Source organism: Protomyctophum bolini, assembly GCF_963924005.1.
Source record: "Protomyctophum bolini genome assembly, chromosome: 9".
Taxonomy (NCBI): Eukaryota; Metazoa; Chordata; class Actinopteri; order Myctophiformes; family Myctophidae; genus Protomyctophum; species Protomyctophum bolini.
The window spans coordinates 36078679-36099829 of NC_137870.1; the positions used below are offsets into that span (position 1 = coordinate 36078679).

The 21151-nt window shown below is 43.1% G+C and overlaps 1 protein-coding gene across 1 annotated transcript; it reads left to right on the top strand.

The window, feature by feature from the left end:
- Nucleotides 1-7146: 7146 nt before the first annotated feature.
- LOC308321843 (kelch domain-containing protein 3-like) lies at nucleotides 7147-8274 on the top strand (the record flags this gene model as incomplete). The annotated part of the gene is made up of 1 exon (XM_080772934.1): nucleotides 7147-8274. One exon carries the CDS (start codon nucleotides 7147-7149, stop codon nucleotides 8272-8274), a length of 1128 nt encoding a protein of 375 aa, XP_080629060.1.
- Between the last annotated feature and the right edge of the window lie 12877 nt (nucleotides 8275-21151).

The following is a 21151-nucleotide window of genomic DNA, read 5'->3' on the forward strand; positions in this document are numbered from 1 at the left end:
GGTTATTGGCAGACACTCCCTAAGCAGGCTTCACGCGCAGGCTCTTTAAAGGGCTTTGGTTTCCCCGCCCCCCCCCCCCCCCCCCCCCCACACACACACACACCTTCTCTAAACTGACGAGTGTTTGTCTGACTCAAACTCCTTCGTGTTTGTTATTAAAACAGTGAATTAATTTAAATAAACAAGTTAAAAAGTACCAACTTCCACCTCATGGAAGATGAGGAGAGTTGTCAGTGTTGTCAGCCCGAAACTGCCCAGAGACATGACGGTGACAGCAGGAGGAGAAGTTTAATTATCGTCCTTGGAAAAGTCCATTCCCCAAGAGACCAGGTGCGTTAGCTTACCTAGCTACTACCTACAGTTAATTAGCTGCTTTAGCATTCATAGTTAATAGAGGTGATTGTGAATTGTTTGTTTGTGTGTAATGTCATGTCACTAATTATATTTACAAAAAGTAAAATGAAAGAACTAGTCGGGATATAAAGCATTGTTTGTGTGCTGTGCCTGTGAAGTGAATAATATTGTGTTTGTTTGCTGTTAGTGGTTCTCAATATTTCATGTAAAAAATGATATGTAATATGCCACCGACCCCCATTGAAAATATGTTGTTCCAGGGACCCCCCAGAAGCAAAGATTTGAAGTGAAACTCTGAAAGAATATATATTCAAAGATTTGAGGCAAATCTTCACTATTTTTTTCAAAAATAGCAGACCTACAAGTTTATAGCGCGCTATGAGCTTGTAGATCTGCTATTTTTCAATAGCTAAAGTATAACATAATGTTTAAAACACCAAAATGGGTTCCCGCCCCAAAATGGCTTAATGCCCTATACTTCTTCATACAAGACTGTCACACTAAAGTATGAGAATAGGCATTTCTACAAGCTATGTGAAATGTTGTTTTTTAATACTAAAATAACAATAACTGAACAGGTAGATTCAACTATAATTATTATTATAAGTCAATGTCAAACAATTTACAGTAATAAAACCATACAATGTAAAAAGAATACTCTACTATAGTATATTCATGAAAAAATTGCATGTTTTTGTTGATGTAAAGTGTCCTTGTTTTTTTAAGGTGCTATATAAATTAAAGTTATTATTTATGATTTATGAACCCCTAATGGCTCCTGATGTGCAGGTTGGTGCCTTGCATGGTTTCCGCCGCCATCTGTGTATGAATGTATGTGTGAATGGGTGAATGTAATGCACAATCTATGTAAGGCGCCTTGGATAAAGGCGCTATATAAATGCACCATTTACCATTCATGATGTCCGTTCTCCTATATAGCTGTGAATGCTGGACCCTGAAGCCTGCTCTACCGTCCCTGGCCCCACTGTGCTACACCAGAATGCTACGTGCAGTGCTAAACATCAACCAGGATGAACACGTTACCAACATGCATCTGTATGGAGTGATACCGAGGGTGGGTGAGAGAAGATGGCCTCCAGGAGGAGGAGAATGAGGCTGGTCGGTACCATTGACACTGGGATTAAATGGTAAACAGTGCCATTTATATAGCGCCTTTATCCAAGGCGCTTTACATAATGCATTACATTCACACACACATTCATACACTGATTGCGGCGGAAGCCATGCAAGGTACCAACCTGCACATCGGGAGCAATTTTGCCCAAGGACCTGCTCTACCTCCTGAGCCACAGTCGCCACAGTCGGGATGTATGGAGGATGGAGAGGACTGGAGACCCCGCTGGAGGGCTCATCTGGATGTATGGAGGATGGAGAGGACTGGAGACCCCGCTGGAGGGCTCATCTGAGGACCAACTAAAAGAGGACTGCTCTATCTCTCTCTATCCATTGGTGGGTTCCAAACTTTGACCCTGCTGGCTGCCATCCCTTCTTCTACAACTGAAGTAGAAGACAGCTCAAGGTACGAACCCTTTTCCCCATCTTTGCTGCTGCTGCTGCTGCTTGTGTTGTAAGCAAATTAAGATGTGTGTACACTTCAAGCTGTTGCTGTCATTTTAGGACGCAATGATTGGGTGGGGATTAATGAAACATGTTCAGTCAGTGACTGTTTGTGTCTCTGGGATTGGATGCTGCAGTCTGTGTTGTGTTGTGTTTCTGCTCTGGGATTGGACGCTGCAGTCTGTGTTGTGTCTGCTCTGGGATTGGGTGGATGCTGCAGTCTGTGTTGTGTCTGCTCTGGGATTGGGTGGATGCTGCAGTCTGTGTTGTGTCTGCTCTGGGATTGGGTGGATGCTGCAGTCTGTGTTGTGTCTGCTCTGGGATTGGGTGGATGCTGCAGTCTGTGTTGTGTTGTGTTTGCCACTGAACAAACTGAGTTGTTGTAACAGAGAATAGTATTATCATGTGGATCTTGGCCACTTCAATTAGCCTTTTAAATTCAAGCTAGAGGTTTTGGGCTTTCACATCATTTCAAAATGAAGACTGATGTTCATCTACACTACAGATAGTTAGTTATTGTTACTAAGTGTGCGGCTGCTGTGTTGTGGGTGTGTTGAAGATTGTGTGTTGTGACGGCTATTGTTTAATGACTGGCTTGATGGCAAAACTTATCTCTATGTACTGGTCAATTCCTCATGGCCCGCCGGCCGCTGTGGCCATAATTCTTTCTTTCTTTCTTTCTTTTCTTAATCTCGCTCTCTCTCTGGTTGGTTCATATGACGCTGGCTTGTGTCAACACCTCTGTCAATGTAGGCCTTTTCTTAAGTCCTGCCAAGCATGTAGCCTCATCCTTCTCTCTCTCTCTCTCTCTCTCTCTCTCTCTGTGAGAGAGGGACACTTCCTTTGTCTAGTATGTGTAGGACATGTTAGTGATGCGTGAGTTCATACATGTCCAAGCACCCAATTATGTGTGACAATTAATCATAAACTTATATTTGTAATCGTTACAGCCCTACCATTTGGTGTAAGAGCGTGTGTCCTTATTATGGAGAGAAAGTGTGGGTACCTGAGGAATAAAAAATAACATACAAAACATAGCGGCAATACAAAATGCCATCCTACAATATTTAATACAATTAAGTTTCGAAATACATTTTAAACCCATGTCCTGCTTTCCTTTTTACATATGCTTTATTTAAATTATTCATGGCAATGATGGCACTCATATTACATTGAGTTTGGCAGTACAGTAGTAAGGAAATGCAATACACACACAGAGTGTTGGTATCAGTTTTTCTGTCTTGAGTCCAGGGTTCTCTGTCTTTTCATTTCAGTTACTATTTGTATGAAGACCACCTCTCCAGAGATGGCCCTCCTGATCACTCCTGGTGTTCCAGATCTTATTGACCACAGTGCAAACCACAGCCCAATAAATAGAATTGGGCCACTATATATAGGGGGGGCTTTGAGTGATACACTGAGTCTGACGGGAAATGCACTATTCCATAGTTAACTGTGACCTTTGGTCGCAATATTTAGTCTAATTTGGGGTATTGGTGCATGTGAAAGCTCCATTTCCCCCCCTTCACTCACATGTTCTAATATCAATCGCTGTGAGCACTCCCATGGCTCTACAAAGTAAATAAATCATTAGTAGTTTCATAGTGGGGATTAATGAGAGATCCATACTGGCTGCCAATCTGCCTCTCTCTGGGAGTGCAGTGTCACTCCCACCACATTGACATCAAGCAAATTTGTATCAGCTGGCTGTACCTCAATTGGCAGCACGTACTGCATGAGAGACAGTCCAAGGCCTCAATTACATAATGTTCATAGTTCTCACCTTCTCTCTCTGTGTCACAGTCTTTGTTATTCCTTTCTAGTTTTTACTTGTGTCTGTCTGTCTGTCGGTCCATCCACCCGCCCGTCCATCCGACCGTCCGGCCGTTCGAAGCTCACTGGAGTTCCGTCCGAAGCTAAGCTGGCAAATTCTGCTAGAAGGCCAAAGATGTATTCATAATTATTGTAACTATTTGGTCGATCAATGATATGTATGCCATTTTTGTGAATTGATAATCTCAGACAAACCATCCAGAAAGCCAACATCATTTAACAAATTTAAAGATGGAGTGCCGTGATCCCTCTGATGTGGTACTCACATACAGACAACATACATGTGCACCAGTTATACTTGCTTCACAAATATCTCCAGGAGCGGCGAGATCCGGTCTCGCAATAAACCCACAGGTGTACATCAGTGGCCTCCAGGCTTGTATCCTCTGTTCCCTCTGTTTGAGTCAGAACGTGAAAAGCAGAGGGAAGTGAAAGAGCAGAGCAACAGTGGGAGAACATCTAATTACTGTGATGAGATCATGCAGGGAGCGTCGTGTGAATCCTAAACAGCCTGAGAGAGACAGAGAGGAGGGAAGGAAGCGAGGGGTGCCTAGGGGGGCCGGCTAAGAGCAACGTATGCAGTCAGCAATGGAGGAGTTGGAGATGTAGGGCAAGAAGGGGATGGATATAGAGCAAGAAGAGAAAGGGAGATGAAGAGGGGTGGCATGAACAAGGATGCCAGCTAGGGAGGAGGGACAGCTGAGGAGAGCGGATCGGAGGGAGCGAGGAGAAGAGACGGGGGGAGGTTACATTGTCAATTCAATCGATAGGCTATACCCCCACTAAGCCAAGCAAGTGTCCCCTACCAGGCGGCTTAAAGTGCTAACAAGAAGCAGGTGTGTGTGTGTGTGTGTGTGTGTGTGTGTGTGTGTGTGTGTGTGTGTGTATGTGCGTGTGCCCAGTTGCTTTTGTTTGTGTTGTATGTCTCCCCATGGCGTCGCTCACACATGAACGACACCCTGTGTCCTCTGTGTGTCGCACGGCTCGCTATTCATTTTCAATGGGAATCACGTGGTTTGACGAGACAAGTTTGCTCCAAACTTGTCTTGTCAAACCACGTGACTTCCATTGGAAATGACAATTGTGACATGTCAAACTAGGGGGGTTTCATGATCCATTCCAAGCATTAGTTTAGCATGAAAAGCATTCCTTGGACTAAATTTGGCCATAGCCACTTACCCAAATGCCCCCAAAATGTGCTGACCATTTGTGATGACGGCTATGGCTGTTTTTTAGCCCAAGGAGTGTTTTGTTGTGCAAAACTAATGCTTGGAATGGATTCAGAATCAAACCCCCTAGTTTGACATGTCACATAAAGCATAAGGAAATGTAGAAAAGATTGCCTTATAATAGGTTGTCAATGGAGGCATCTTGGATTCATGCAAATTTAGGGTATTTGCAGTGAGCAGAGTAGATTGTTTTATCCTGGCTAGTAGATCTAATGTCCTGTCAGAATCAGTTGAGAAACAAAATAAAGCAATTTATTCCAAACTCAGTGATTTTTTTTTGTTTACTGGACTTTGCTTTATGCCTGGGAAGCTGGTAACAAATGATACTGACAATTCAAAGCATGAAAACATACACAGTTACCACCTAAATACACTGTTGCTTGCCACAGAAGATTACAAGAACCTGTCTGGGTTATAGACTAGTACCGAAGTCCTGACGTCACTGGCTTATCTCCTGTGTTTTGCGGAAGTATAATTTCTCTATAGAGAATAACATTGGGTCATCTTAGAATCATCTCATATAAGAATTGTGATCCATTTTAATTTTTAACTTATGCTGCTAGGAAAAATATTCTGTTGTCTTGGAGTAATGAGAAACCAACAAAGAAGGATTGGCACAATCAAGCAGTGAATGCCGTTGGAATTCTTAACCTGCCTGCTACGCTCCACAACAGATGCCTTCTATAAAATATGGGACCCATATTTGCGTTTTATTGGCCCTCAGTTAGCTGACAGAAACGATACCACTAACCTGGATGGATAGGATCATCATTCCTTGTTTATGTATTTTATTTTAATTGACTTTTTACCTTCTGCTGTGGGTATTAATACTATTACTGTCCCACAATTTTTATTTTTATTAAGTTTTCTCAGGGTAGTTGTTCACCCATCTAGACTATCAAGCACCAAACAATGTGTCCATTATTTATTTTATTTTATGGCCCGATGTAGATGTGTGTGTGTGTGTGTGTGTGTGTGTGTGTGTGTGTGTGTGTGTGTGTGTGTGTGTGTGTGTGTGTGTGTGTGTGTGTGTGTGTGTGTGTGTGTGTGTGTGTGTGTGTGTGTGTGTGTGTGTGTGTGTGTGTGTGTGTGTGTGTGTGTGTGTGTGTATATGTGTCACAACATGTCTGACCTGAGCTTTTGTTTTGTTTTGTCTTTGTCATAAAAATCTAAAAATCAATAAAACAAAATGGTGGTCCAAAGATAAGGGACTAAGGGGATAAGGGGCTCTGTATTATTTACGATAGTCAGTCACTAATACTACTGTATGTATATATTTTTTAATTGGGTGGCAGTAACATTATCGTTGTCGCGTCATCAGTTGATTCTATATCCATATGAATGAAATCGCTGGGATCATTTGTTTATTTTTGGAACACAGTTCTTTTTTGACACCATTTAAAAAAATCCCAGTCATGTGAAGTGACGGGTGCCTGTATTTATATAACTACATGATATCACATGACGTTTACTGCTGTAAACAAACATTAAAAAGTCCATGCCACTCTATGTGGCGCTAGTGCCCCTCAAAAAGTCTATGGACATTCAGAATGGGGGAAAAAATGCTCTGTTGGTAATCAATTTGCCACATGAGATGAATCTAGTAAACAAAACAAATCACACCCGTGTGAAGTGAGGGGCGCTCTTATCATCATACTGTACATCATCTCATTCTGGCCAATCACAATTTGTGTCCTCACTTTTCCGTCTTCACTTTTCTGCCCTCACTTTTATCTTCAATATGTACTTTGCTCAGCCAATAAAAAGGTCATAGGTTCGATCTTGGGCACTGCCAACTCAGTGAGTAGCATAGCAAGTTGTGTGGTATAGTACTGGGAGCCGATGGTAGGTGTGGCGCACCATCTCAGCAATCCATCTCCTAGGCTAGCACATGCAGGGATAGACTGCATTCTCGGCTGATATCGACAACAAACCTCTCCGACCCACTAACTTACTTACTTAAGGGAGATGAACAGGAACCTGCTTCCCTGATTGGCCAACCCAAAGCATCCCCATCAGCTTTGCGAATTGGCCAAGCATTGCGTGACATTTGAACCACTGTAACAATATAAGTGGAAATGCACCCAATAATATTCTTTCACACAGCTCTTCATTGATCCACTTTGGTCCAAGCTTCTACTCCACTGGTGAAATGTTGCGTTGGACGGTGAATCTCAAAGGACCAAAGAAAACCCTTCATGCTGCTGTGGCAGTGGAGCACAAGGTGTACTGCTTCGGAGGGTACTGTACCGGGGAGACCTACACGTACAACATGGGCGAGATTGATGTTCACGTCTTCAACACAATGTCTTTGCGTTGGATGAAGTTGCCCCCAGGAGAAACAGGAGAACGTCCCCATGAAGTTCCCTCCAGGCGTGTGTGCCACACAGCTGTGCTGATAGACTATAAGATCTACATCTGGGGTGGAATAGTGAACATTGAGACAGAGGAGACCAACAAAGAGATTGTTACCATCAGGGGGGTTAAGTGCAACGTGCTTTATGCATTTGATGTCAAAACCCACAAGTGGTTCATGCCGCAGGTTCATGAGATGGTTCCACGGGCGAGGTGTGGCCACTCAGCCTGCGCCTTGGGGAAGGTCATGTACATCTTTGGAGGATTCAACATTAAGGCTGGGCGCACTAATGACATCCACAAGCTGAACACCACCACAATGGTCTGGACTTTAATTGATACCAGAGGCACTTTTACACCTATTTCAGATTATCACTCTGCCACCATCATCGGGACAAAGATGTTTGTATTTGGGGGCCGAGGGGCAGACGAGGATGAGAGACATTTCAATAACGTCAGAGTGTTTGACACAGAGACCAACTGCTGGCTGGAAACACCTTCTGCACAATTGCTTCCAGAAGTGCGCAGGGGTCATTCAGTCTTTGCCTATAATGGAGAGCTATACATATTTGGTGGTGACAAGACCTTCAGGGATCAGTGGAAATTCAATCCAGTGACCTTCTCCTGGAAGAAGGTTGAGCCCATGGGTAGACGCCCATGTTCACATATTTCTAGGATGTGCTGTTGCATGGTGGGTGATCGTATCATCCTCTTTGGAGGTTACACACCGGAAGACCTGTACATCTTAGACTTAAGTCCTAGTCTGAAGACCTTATGTAAGTGTGCAGTCATTCAGCATGGTCTGGAGCAGTCGGAACTCCCACATGACATCAAGTGGGAACTGGTAGCCATGACTAGGACAACAGCAACAGAAGATCATGACATTAGCACAGGAATGTGCTCAACGATTCCCAACAAGAACTAAGCAGAATCAGACCGCCAGGGCAGACATGGCTGCATAGAAGATATCTAAGAATAGAAACTTCTAGGTCCAGTTGATCTCTATCAGGAAAGTAGAAAAAGATCCTTTGCCAAAAGGATCTGTGCAAGGAAACGGATGTTAGTAAAGAACTGGGAATGGGAGAGAAATGACTGCAAAGGTGGAGACCTTTGTCTTTTTTGTTTTGTTTATCTTTTTTTCTAAATGAGAGAACATTGTGGCTGAGGGATCATAGCGTTGACACCTGCACTCTATATCACATTATCAGAAGGACATGTAAGCATATACTGTAACTTTGCTTATGTTCTGTTGAGCAATAGGATTATTACTCTGAAATAACAGCTGACCTTCCTTGCTGAATACTATTGTTGAAGTTTGAAATGTATAATATAAATGCATGAATATCACTTAGTAAAGGCACACTATTCTTGAAGCTGGATGATTTCACATGTCACACGTGTACAGTACATAATGTGAGTAATTTGCCATAAAAACTGGTGTGGATGGAAAACATTTTTGGATATTATTCTGTACTGTACTGTACTGTACTGTACTGTACTGTACTGTACTGTACTGTACTGTACTGTACTGTACTGTACTGTACTGTACTGTACTTAAAATGCAATTGCTGTAATTTGGTTGCGTTTGCTGTATTTGCAATTAGTTGTGTGTGTGTGTGTGTGTGTGTGTGGGGGGGGGGGTAATGTCATTCAATCACACACATACGTGTGATTAATGACATTACTGAATACTGATATCGCCAGAGGTTCATTATATCTGTCATGTGATATTGATTCAGGCCAGTTACTGCTCTATTACATTTACATCCATCAATACTTCCCCGAAAAGGTTATGTCTTGTTACATTCTCTTCCTAATTTAATATTTGCCACATTCTATATTTCAGCAAGTAGGCCTATAAGGAAATCAGACAATGTGCATTTGTGCGTGCGTGCGTGCGTGTGTGTGCAGGGGTAGGAGGGCAGATACAGGAAAGGTCAGTGCATCTAGGACCCAGGTTTAACAACGGACCAGATTAATTTACATGACATCCAGCTATAGACCGATTCACAGAGGGGTGCACTGGGGCGCGGCCATTACTGAGGTGTAATCCATGGAGCAGGTGCTCCGTAGGGCAGGTGTAGCTAATCAGTGCTGTTGCACTTAATGGTACACCTCAGTAATGGTCGCACCCAGGAAACCCTCTGTGAATCGGTCTATAGGGTTGGCAGAACCCGTCCTTTAAATTACGGAGTCGTCCTGTAATTGACAATACTATTTCTTGATTTGTTCTGAAATTTCATGAACGTCCCATATGTCTGCCACACACACACACACACACCCACACACACACACACACACACACACACACACACACACACACACACACACACACACACACACACAACACTGAATTAACTTGGCCGATGCCCATTGGGAACGTATCCCATTGAGATGCATGCTGTTCCAGCCATAGTCAGTATGTAAGAGTAGCCTACCCCTTGTATACCTCTTATCAAAGTACTTAGTGCAGTAACTATTATACTATTAAAAAAAAACAACAACAATGGCTACCATTGGTTGAGGGGAAATTCTAATCCCCTCCCCCTTTAAATCATTCAGACAGGAGACAATGTCAGACTGAAGCTTCAAAAAAACTATACAGTCTGATAATCAGGCTAGGAATGTTCTGTATTAGCTGATCTCCTCTACAAATTGTGTGGGGGGTTGATCATTTCCTTAAGGTAAGGGGTGCCATGCCCTTGATTGCATGTATGCCATTAGCAGTGTTTTGAATTGGATGCAGGCCGAAAACAGAAGCCAGCTTGATTCACAGCAAACCCAAATCATAGTTATTGCCAATTCAGGGAAGTGATGGAATTCTGTTGATACTTGTGATGATAAATGACCGGACCATTCGAGGCTTTCCATCCCAGTGGAGCCATGAGCGCTCGTGGAGAATGACCCCTCCATAACAGGTGTGAGACTGGGCTAAATGGAGACAAATGACGTCCAGTCAGCCAGACAGGACCCTCTCCCCTAGCAGTTGTCTGGTAGTTTGATCCACATACACCTTGTCCCCCCCGATCCAACTAATCCCTTCCACCCCCATTTGTACTATATAGTTATTAGTTAATGTCACAGCAAATCACACCACCAGTAAAAGAATGTCAACAGATGGTAAAATGAATCCCAATGTGACCAGGAAGGGGCATTCTGTTGACTTGGAGCACAGGCATTATGTACAGAATGACCCAAGCAGTTTCACAACTTCCCCTGAAAATAGATTCTGATAACCTTTTAGGCCAGAAATAAGCCATGCATTTGCTCAGTATTAGTTATAGCTTCCCATTTACTGCAGCTGGAATGACAAACACCTTGCACAGCTCAAACCTGCTTCTCTTTGTGCATCTGCCTTGTTTTAAAGTATACAGTAGGTAAAATAGAGATAAATGAACTGACAGTCCTTGATTGATGTCTCCCAGTTAATATGCATGCATATTTTATTTGCCTGCATGTGCTCTACGTCTGCAACCCAACCTATTATGATTGACTCTGTGAAGTATAGTCCTTAAAACAGCTGGGGATGCTGTGGCACTGCTGGCGTGTTCTCTCCTCCGTGTCATCTGCGCAAATACCACCCTGTTCAGCCGTGGTGCCTGATAGAGGGGAAAGGAACTGGTTGGAATAACGTGTTCCTTCCTACCGGGGAATAACGTGTTCCTTCCTAACCGCCCCCCACCCCCACCCCTCCCAGAGGAAGAGTAGCGAAAATATTACAGCACAATGCCCTGTGGAGGACTGCAAAACGGAGAGAACAAATTAAAACGATGATTCACCCTTGAGTTGTACAACATGCATTATTCCCAATCCCAATTATTTGGCATACTTTGTATGCCGAGAGAGACTCCTCTATAAGGCACATAGTTGTTTCTGGATGGAAGCCTGGAGACTTAAGTAAGAAGTGTAAGAAAGTAAAGATCTTTAAGAAACACCTCTAGGGGAGACAGAAACACAAAGGCTTCAACTCTTAGCTATCAGAGCCTGCGATCCATCTGCAGATAGTTAGCCTGCCTATAATAACCCTTGTTAAACCTTTAACATGGTCTACTGTGTTGCCTGCTGTGTTTATAATCTGTTGGTTACACTTTCTCCCCTAGACCTAAATGACCGACAGCATAGATTTCACACGTAGCACAGTTAGGGATTGTAAACGTTTAGATTGATCTGGATGAGGCACTAGTAGAACATGACAGCAGAATATTTAACGTGTTGCTCCTCTTCAGCTCAACGGTTGGTTACATGCCCCGAAGCTTATCACCAATGCTGCTGTGTCTGTTTTGAAATTCAGCTGATACAAACCATTATTATAATGAATGGTAAACGTGTAGCATGCTTTGAAAGGGCTGTGGATAATCTGAAGCGTGCATTATGTAAATAGAGTGTATACACTTCCAGCATGTGTAAATGTTGAAATCATAGATTTAAATTGGGTACTCTGATATAATGGGTACTCTCTCCCGAATGGCTGGAATTGCCAACCCACCTGAACATGTACTTTCTGTTCATCAAAGAGCTGGATAGATGAGGACACCCCTATAGTACCCTAGTACAAGCTTGTAGACTATTTTGATTTTGGAATAGAGGAAGGAGTGGACTAAGGGCCGATTCATACTCCTATTTTAGAGACGAATAAAAGTCGGTTCGGCTCTGTAGAGAAACTTGCCAAAAATGTTGCTCTTTATTCAACGTCCTTCATCAGGACAGACAATCAGGACAATTGTCTGTCCTGATGAAGGTCGAATAGACCGAAACGTTGAATAAAGAGCAACATTTTTGGCAAGTTTCTGATAAAAGATAACCCTTTTAAAGATGGTGCATCTGCCATGTGGAGGCTTTACTTAGGATTATGAAATGCTGTTGATTGATAGCTGATAGCTGTAACAGACTCAGACCCGTTCATATCACTTCAGCAGATCGTATTCGTCCCATGAGTAGTTGTGAATGAAGCAACACCAGCCCTTTAACAGGAGTGGTGTAACCTGTCCATCAGTACAATGGTACGCCTACATATCCTCTGGAAACCCATCAGATGCCAATTCATCCTTCATGCACTTCATCCACCCACCTTTGTACCCTGTGACACAGGAGAGGAGAAGGGAGCAGATTGCTAGGAGGAGCAGAAAGAAGGGTTTCACCCAGCTGATGTCTGTTCAGCTTCGTTATGCTTACCGCCCTCACAAAATGCCTAAAATGGTTCAATTAAGTAAAATAATACAAAACTTAAACAAACAGCAGTAACAACAACACATACTAGTGGAGGGAAAGGCGAGCCTAAAGAAACTGTGCTGAAAATGTGCCTGACACTGGAAATGGACTCAAAGGGAGCCAACAAGGCATGAAGCTCAGTGAACTGAATGGACTCAATTTACAATGTACAATGTAGGTATTTAGCAGGCGCTTTATCCAGAGTGACTTACTAAAATCAGACCTGAGTGAATGGCATGAACCCCTAGACAGGTTAAATTGTCACATAAGTAGAGTACAAAGAGAACAGTGTGGTCCTTAAGAAACCAACAGATCTGCATTGTAGCATCTAGCAGCAATGCATCAATCTATGCTGCTACTGTGATGACAGTGCATGGTGGTTAGAGGAGTGATGAAGTGATAGATGCTGACCTGGAGTCATCATCTATCTTCTCCTGTCGTCTGCCATGTCCCCCGTTTGCTGTCATGCTATTAAACTCAGGACAACCTAAACAGTAAATAGTAAATTCACGTTCTGCTCTCTACCACACCATGCACTCGTCTCCCAACACATTCAGTAGATCCTGTGATCTTCTGTGGCCAGATGTAATTTCCTGGGGTTTATTAGGACTATAGTAATACAAAAATAAATCACCATAAAATGTTGTAAAAAAAAATACGATAATTTCGCTGCCAAGTTGGCAGAGGTAGAGTAGCGCCCAGGGTTACAGTTTAGGCAATTGGCACCGGGTGAAAAAATGGCTTACAAAATTGTGGGATATAAAAAAAAAGGAAAATAATTGCCTGCTCCCACGCAGCATATGTGATGCGTTTTTGGAGTCTCAAACACAGTGGCATTTCCAGGAATGACATTTTAAGGAGGCAAAATGTGTTTTTCAAAAGACAGTTGTGGAAGCAGCAGCCTCCCTTGGCTCTATGGTTTTATACACCACTGCACTGCACTGTTTCTTACAGTGAATATGTTTTATTTTTGTTTTTTTACATAAAATACATTTTATATATTTCCATTTTTTCCTCTGTTGTCTTTCAAATATAGAAATGAGTCATATCCTATACATTCCATTTTCAATGGAGGTCAGAAGAAGCTACAAATAGACACCCGACGTTTGGCGACGCTGTGTGGCCTCAACATTTTTCAGCGCCCAGTGCGGTGATGGTGAAGCATCAAAAAGAACATGCACGCTTGCTTCTTTTCCCCCACAATTACTGCATTGTGTAAACGGAAAAATAATAGCATGTCAGAGCCTTTAAGAGAGTGCGGCATTGTTTACAATGTACAAGATGGAACTGTGACCGTAATGAGGCCAATTAAATGCTGCGCTGACATAGTTTACGGTACAGCACCCCTTTTTCACGTTACTATTCTTCAAGAAACCATGTGATTGAATGTGAGCTATACAGAGATAAGTCATGCAGGAATTCATGGATACCATAGTCTCCCGTGTTAAGGCCTTCCAATCTCACACTGGCCCAGATCCCCATCTATCCACTGTTGTGTGGAATGTGAGTTCCACACAACAGTGGATAGATGAGTAAGAGGCTCACTCGGTAACTGTGATCGAATGGGGATGTAGAGCAGGGGTGGGAAACTTTGACGGTGGAGATGGCCACTGTATTTCACTCCAGAGGGCCGCATTGCATATTACTGTTGTAGCAAAAATTGCCGATCTACAAGCTACAAAAAAGCTAAAAAAGTGCGACACGTTTTGAGCTTGTAGATCAGCTATTTTGTCTATAATTGAATGGAAATCCTGAATTAATTTGTGCTGTTTTTTAATTGGAATCCCGAAAAGGAAAATTTGTATTTAATATCAAATGCATTTAATTAGTTATGTTAACTTGAACTATGAACTAAATACAAATTGGACATAAAAAAGACAATAAAAAGTCATTAAGCTACGTAATTATATAGACCGAAGTAATTAAAACGGGTCATGTTTGCAATGCTGAAAACAATAATATGCCTATATCAGTATTCTGTAATTACCCTCTGGGCCGCATTAATGGCAGCACGTTGCCCATACAGGCACTCTACTGTACATTGTAGAGTGCCCTGTAAAATATGAAATAAATGTCAGAGCTAATGTAAATATGAAATAAAAGCTAGGTGTCATGTTAGAGACCACAGAAGTGAACCTTTCAAACCCGTTTTCTCAAAGACATTACTGTATAAGCCATATCTCAAACTGGTGGGTCAAACCGAACAACCAATATGTCATTTTGAAGCTATGATTCCCTGCTTTCATGACATAGGGCAAAAAATCCAATGACTTACTGTGTGTCAAGTTTGGTCACAGATTTCCACATACATTTTGCCTTTCTTTGGTTTAATTCATTATTAAAATTTGTTTTCAGTTTAGAGAGGGGAGAAAAGCATTTTAAGTAAGTAGGTTGGAAAGGCATGCGTGAGTCTATTCCCATTACAGTGCACCAACCCCATGGGAGATGGATTGTGCCACACTTACACTATACAAACAGTAGTCAAAATCTGAGTGTACCACTGAGACTATATTATACATCTGACTTCAAACATCAAACCCTTAGATCTTTGGTTACTGAGGGTAATCAGTATTTTCGAAAAGCATACTATACAGTTTGAAGTCTATATGAGTCATACTGCATGAGTTCCTTGAGTCTCTCTCTCTCCCTCTCCCCCCCCCCCCCTCTCTCTCTCTCTCTTTCTCTCTCTCTCTCTCTCTCTCTCTCTCTCTCTCTCTCTCTCTCTCTCGTGTCTGTGTTCAAATGTCTCCAGTAACCCTGAGGAGGTTGTCATCTGAATATTGATGCATTACATTCCTCCTGTCAGCCCAGAACTTGAGGAAGAGGAGCCATAATCCCAGTGTCCTTCTTGACCTATTATCAGCCTTATATCTCTTATCAGCCGCAGCCTGTGAACACGATTAGAAAAGTAGCCGGGACATGGCGCTGCCTCCGTCCCTGTACTGTGACTTGTCCCTGCTGCCACCTGTCAATCAAGCTAAGAGGTGCAGATGTGTGCTGAGTCACGACCCTCAACACCAATTAAAATGATTGGTGAGTCACACAGTGTATGCATTACAGAGTAGTAAGGAGGGAGGAAATAGTGGCGTCCCGTGTATGGACCTGGAGGTGAATGGCAATGAAAACTAAGGGGAGGGAGGGGGAAAAGTATAAACCCTTCATCTAGTATAGGGTCCTAGGGTTTCTGTGATGTGGAATACATTGGAAGAATTACAGAATTTGCCAAAATGTTGAGGCTATACAATTTGGAGTTTTCCCTAGTGTGTTTTCTAATTATTATTATTTATTTTCTTCACAACGTATATAAACATGCTGTCATTTATGAATACTGTGTGATGACTCTGCCAATCCTGGAATGCCCCCTGGCCTTCACAAAGTTTTTAAAGCAGTTCTGGGACACGCATTCAGAATTCTACAGGCTACAGGTCGGGGTGGTTGATCGAGTGGAACCCCCTGGCAGACCAATCAACACAGCTCAGTCAAGACTGGATTGCAGCAAAGCGTGCAGGGAGGGAGCTCTTCACCTGCTTTGGACCTTGCTGAATACTGGAGAGCCCCGAGCGTTGCAGGAGGTGACGAGCAGTGCCCTATATCGATTTCCAGGTCACCTGTGAGAGGAGCTTCAACAAATGCAAGACTCACTGGAGGTTTTGGGCAATATGAAACTGTAATTCATATCTAGGCATTTTCTATTGAGGAGTTACTTTTAATTTCCATGTGTCCATGTATCTTTAATGGCAATGTATGTATTACCAAGATCTGACAGGGGTCCCCATCAAAATATTAATATGAATACAGCATTGCTATAATTTTAACCATTACATACATTTACAATATACATGTATATGTTGGCTATTCAAACATTATTGGCTTTTGAATTATTATTTATTAACATACTTCTTCTCTCCTGGGGGTCCCTGGCACAAAACATTTTCAGATGGGGGGGGTCCGCTTTGAACTCTTAATACATGTTCTACTTGGAGCTGAGTTACAGTGTGCGAACTTCTCTTCCTTTCCTCCATTGTACACATTGTTGTTCAGCACCTGAACAGTTTCTTTTGGGATGTGCGTGTTTCCCTTTGGACTCTGTATTTCAACAACATCAAACATAATTAAAACAGACAAGAGGTACAGGAATCTCCCACTAGTATAAAGTACAGTAGGTGGGAGGGTGGATGTAGATGGGGACAGAGGGACAGTGGGTGGGAGGGTGGATGTAGATGGGGACAGAGGGACAGTAGGTGGGAGGGTGGATGTAGATGTGGACAGAGGGACAGTAGGTGGGAGGGTGGATGTAGATGTGGACAGAGGGACAGTAGGTGGGAGGGTGGATGTAGATGGGGACAGAGGGACAGTAGGTGGGAGGGTGGATGTAGATGGGGACAGAGGGACAGTAGGTGGGATGTAGATGGGGACAGAGGGACGGTAGGTGGGAGGGTGGATGTAGATGTGGACAGAGGGACTGTAGGTGGGAGGGTGGATGTAGATGGGGACAGAGGGACAGTGGGTGGGAGGGTGGATGTAGATGTGGACAGAGGGACTGTAGGTGGGAGGGTGGATGTAGATGGGGACAGAGGGACAGTGGGTGGGAGGGTGGATGTAGATGTGGACAGAGGGACAGTAGGTGGGAGGGTGGATGTAGATGGGGACAGAGGGACAGTAGGTGGGAGGGTGGATGTAGATGGGGACAGAGGGACAGTAGGTGGGAGGGTGGATGTAGATGGGGACAGAGGGACAGTGGGTGGGAGGGTGGATGTAGATGTGGACAGAGGGACAGTAGGTGGGAGGGTGGATGTAGATGTGGACAGAGGGACAGTAGGTGGGAGGGTGGATGTAGATGGGGACAGAGGGACAGTGGGTGGGAGGGTGGATGTAGATGTGGACAGAGGGACAGTAGGTGGGAGGGTGGATGTAGATGGGGACAGAGGGACAGTAGGTGGGAGGGTGGATGTAGATGGGGACAGAGGGACAGTAGGTGGGAGGGTGGATGTAGATGGGGACAGAGGGACAGTAGGTGGGAGGGTGGATGTAGATGGGGACAGAGGGACAGTAGGTGGGAGGGTGGATGTAGATGTGGACAGAGGGACAGTAGGTGGGAGGGTGGATGTAGATGCGGGGACAGAGGGACAGAGGGACAGAGAAGAGACCGGGGACGTGTGGGGGTCTAGCTGCTGGCGGAGAAAGAGTTTCTCCCCGAGGAACAAGAAAGACTGCAGAGGGCAGAATTGGTCCAGAGTGAAAATGGATCCTGCTGGCTTCAGATGGACTTATCTGGAAAGCGATGAGGGGTAGAAAGGTTTACGATATTGGAATATGGGAGAGCAGGGAGATGAAGCGAGAACAGGCAAATGGCTTACAGATCAAATGGAGCATGAATGTAAAGCAGTATAGGCTATATAGGCAGGAGAGATGGATGAAGATGAAGGGCGAGAAGAGAGAATAGAAGGTTTCAAAGACCACCCTGCTTAGCTCTCGGCACCCTGGGGCCGAAGCAACCGGCTCCCTTTTGTCACTACAAGACAAATCACAGCAGCCTTTAAAACCTACATGAGAAATGAATGCAATTTGTCTGCTATGGATTACACACTGGGGGCTGTGAGCGTTTAGTGTGCAACACGAGTCTCGCTCAGTCAGCGTGAAGCAGAGCCACATACTGCTGATCGCATCGCCTCCAAGACCAGAACATGAGCAGAGCTTTGCATTCAGGAATTACGGCCCACAGAAATGTTAAGCCTGATACTCATATATTCATACGTGAGCAGCATTCTCAAAATATATTATTTTTTCTTTTTTTGAGAAAGATAGACAGACAGCAGTTGAGAACAAAGAACAGGAGACATGTTTTTTCCCTGCAGCACTATACAATATATATTTGGATAGGATTCATGAAGGTTATAGACCTATTGATGTGTGATAAAATGCAGTGCAGTGCTGCCAGCCAGGTTGGCACTTAAATATTTCGATTCTCTCTTGTTGAGACCCTGATAAAGGCCAGTACAAAAATCTATTACAAATATTTTTAATAGACTCAAGTTTGCAATTCTCCACTTTATCCAGGTTGGTCTATCTATTAAATCATGTTTTACTTTTTTAGTTTTCATTTTTTAGACAACCCATGCAGCGGTAGAGTTCTCAACGGGCCTACTAGAGTCACATTATCACCTAATACTTCGGTAAATTCGATGCGAATGGGCGGAGAAGTTGCGATTCTTGCATATTTAATTTGCTGCGGTTTGCCTTCACACTGGCTATGTCAAGGGCAGCAAGGAAACGAAGCAGGGAATTTTTATCAATGTGTTCAATTCATAAAATACACAGTGAAAGCTATGGTGTTCAAAAATATACTTTGAGTAATAGTTAGGACGTTTGAGGTAAAGTGAGGGTAACAGATGCAATGTGTCGTCGGGGACTGTCTCTGTGTGTGTGTGTGTGTTCTAGCCACTGTTTATATTTAAACAAGATGAAAAAAGTCTCCACTCGGATCCCCACACACAGTGACAGCCCTCCATGTTTACGCACGACAGACAGACAGAATATTCTGTACACTGACTGCAGTGTTTTTTATGTGTTTCCTTAAGCAATAGATTAATGTGCTCGTCCTCATATTTCGATGAGGGCTTCGGTCTCCTTATTTGACCACGTCACATGGTAACCTAACGGGACATCTTTGTACTGTGTAAAATGAATATCCCTTCTCCGCCTCCAACTGTGCAGCTCCTTATCCGCCACATAGTTTGCTTCATTTCCTTTATTTGCTACGGATTGCATTCCCACCTGCACCAAATCAAAATCAAGTGCGATTGTAAGTGAAGCGAAACCAACGTTTTTTGGCGGAGTAGAATGCGGTAATTATTCTTCTACACAAATTGACCATGTCCTGCAGCTCCAAGTAGAACATGACAATGCGTGAACAGTCATAATGAAACCCAATGAATGTTTCAGTGTCAGTGTTACCTTGCAGGATACGACACATTAAAGCTGCAATCCTCTACTTTCACCTTGGCAATATATCAGCTGTAGGCCTACAAGCTCACATTGTCACATATTGCGGGCTTGTACATTTGCTACAGGTCTGTTGTACGGGTCACTGTGTGCCTTTGTTGTCTTGTATTGAGTATTGTATTGTATCTGAATCTGTATTCTGCAGGGCGGGTCCTTGGGGTCCAAGACAAATTTCTCCTTCAGGAGACAAAATAAAGAAACCATGAACCTTGTACTTACTGTACAGTACCATAAACAGGCTGAACAGACATAATAGCAGATAAAGACTGCCATGGCAACATATATAGTACTAGTTAGATTCTATGGAATGTTAGACACTAAATTGCATTTCTCCCCTCAAACATTTTGGTGGATGGTGAAAATGCTGCATTGAGAAATTGTCTGTGTGTTCACGGCTAATCTTGCCAACAACTCAACTGATCAGTGCGAAATGTATACACATAGAATGGACTGCACACTCCATATATATATATATACAGAGTGTATATATATATATATATATATATATATATCAAATCCCTCCCTATCTAATATGTCAAACCACAAAAAGACCTTGGCCCATGGAAAATAAATGAAAATCCATGACACAAAACACAAAGCTCATCCATACCACTGGGACTCAGCTGTGGTATGGATTTTTGTTTAATCGTGGATGATCACCTCACAGAAAACAGAAAAAACATGGGTAAGCTCAGCGCACTAGTGAATGTCATACTAGTTTACGACTTTTAATGTATTATTGATTTGAATTGGTGAACATCTAACCTCATTTGCAGCATAATAGTGAGGGCAATGCTCCAACAAGGAGACTGCATGTCTATCTGTGTCAACAAACGTCTGGGGAAATTAAACATCCTGACCTTCCGTATGCTTTGGTCTGAGACTCCTTTCCAAGTCCTGTTGTACCTCTGAGATTAAGCTGAATGCAGATGAATGTGGCTTCATGAGATGTGGGAATGAATTAGCTACTTAAACTACTGCTTTTACTAAGCATGAATGAATGAATGAATTAATGAATGAATGAATGAATGCAGTTTTTATATTTTTTTCAAGAAAAGAAGCAGTAGCATGATGATCGCGCAGAAAGTATGGAATATCTTCTATGTGACACTGTCCACAACTTCAATCATATACACATACTTTGAAGTTCTGGATTCCCCCAGATCAGCCAAAATGTGGTTATGCTTATGCTAAAGCTAAACCAATCCAAATGTGGTTCTGGTTATGAATATTTGACTGTCTCATTGCAGAGTTCAAGCTGTGAGCACTCAGCACATGCACTGTGAACAGCGAGCTCGCACTTTTTAAACTGTTGCAAAGAAAATAAGCCGAAGAGGAAATTGTATCCAAGTGTTGCACACAAGAGCAAAATGAGCAATTATCCGGAATGGCTGTGCTGGGGAAGCTTCTTTTTGATCACATAGAATGACAATTTGATTCCAAAGCATTTCAGCAATATCACAGTTTTGCATCAAAGGTGTAACAGTCGACTCTCTTTATTAGTTGATTTATTTTCGGAAACAGGATTTGTCCCACGTGCACTCGTGACATTGTCAAATACCCTGCAGAGCGAGTGACCCCCCGGTGTCCCC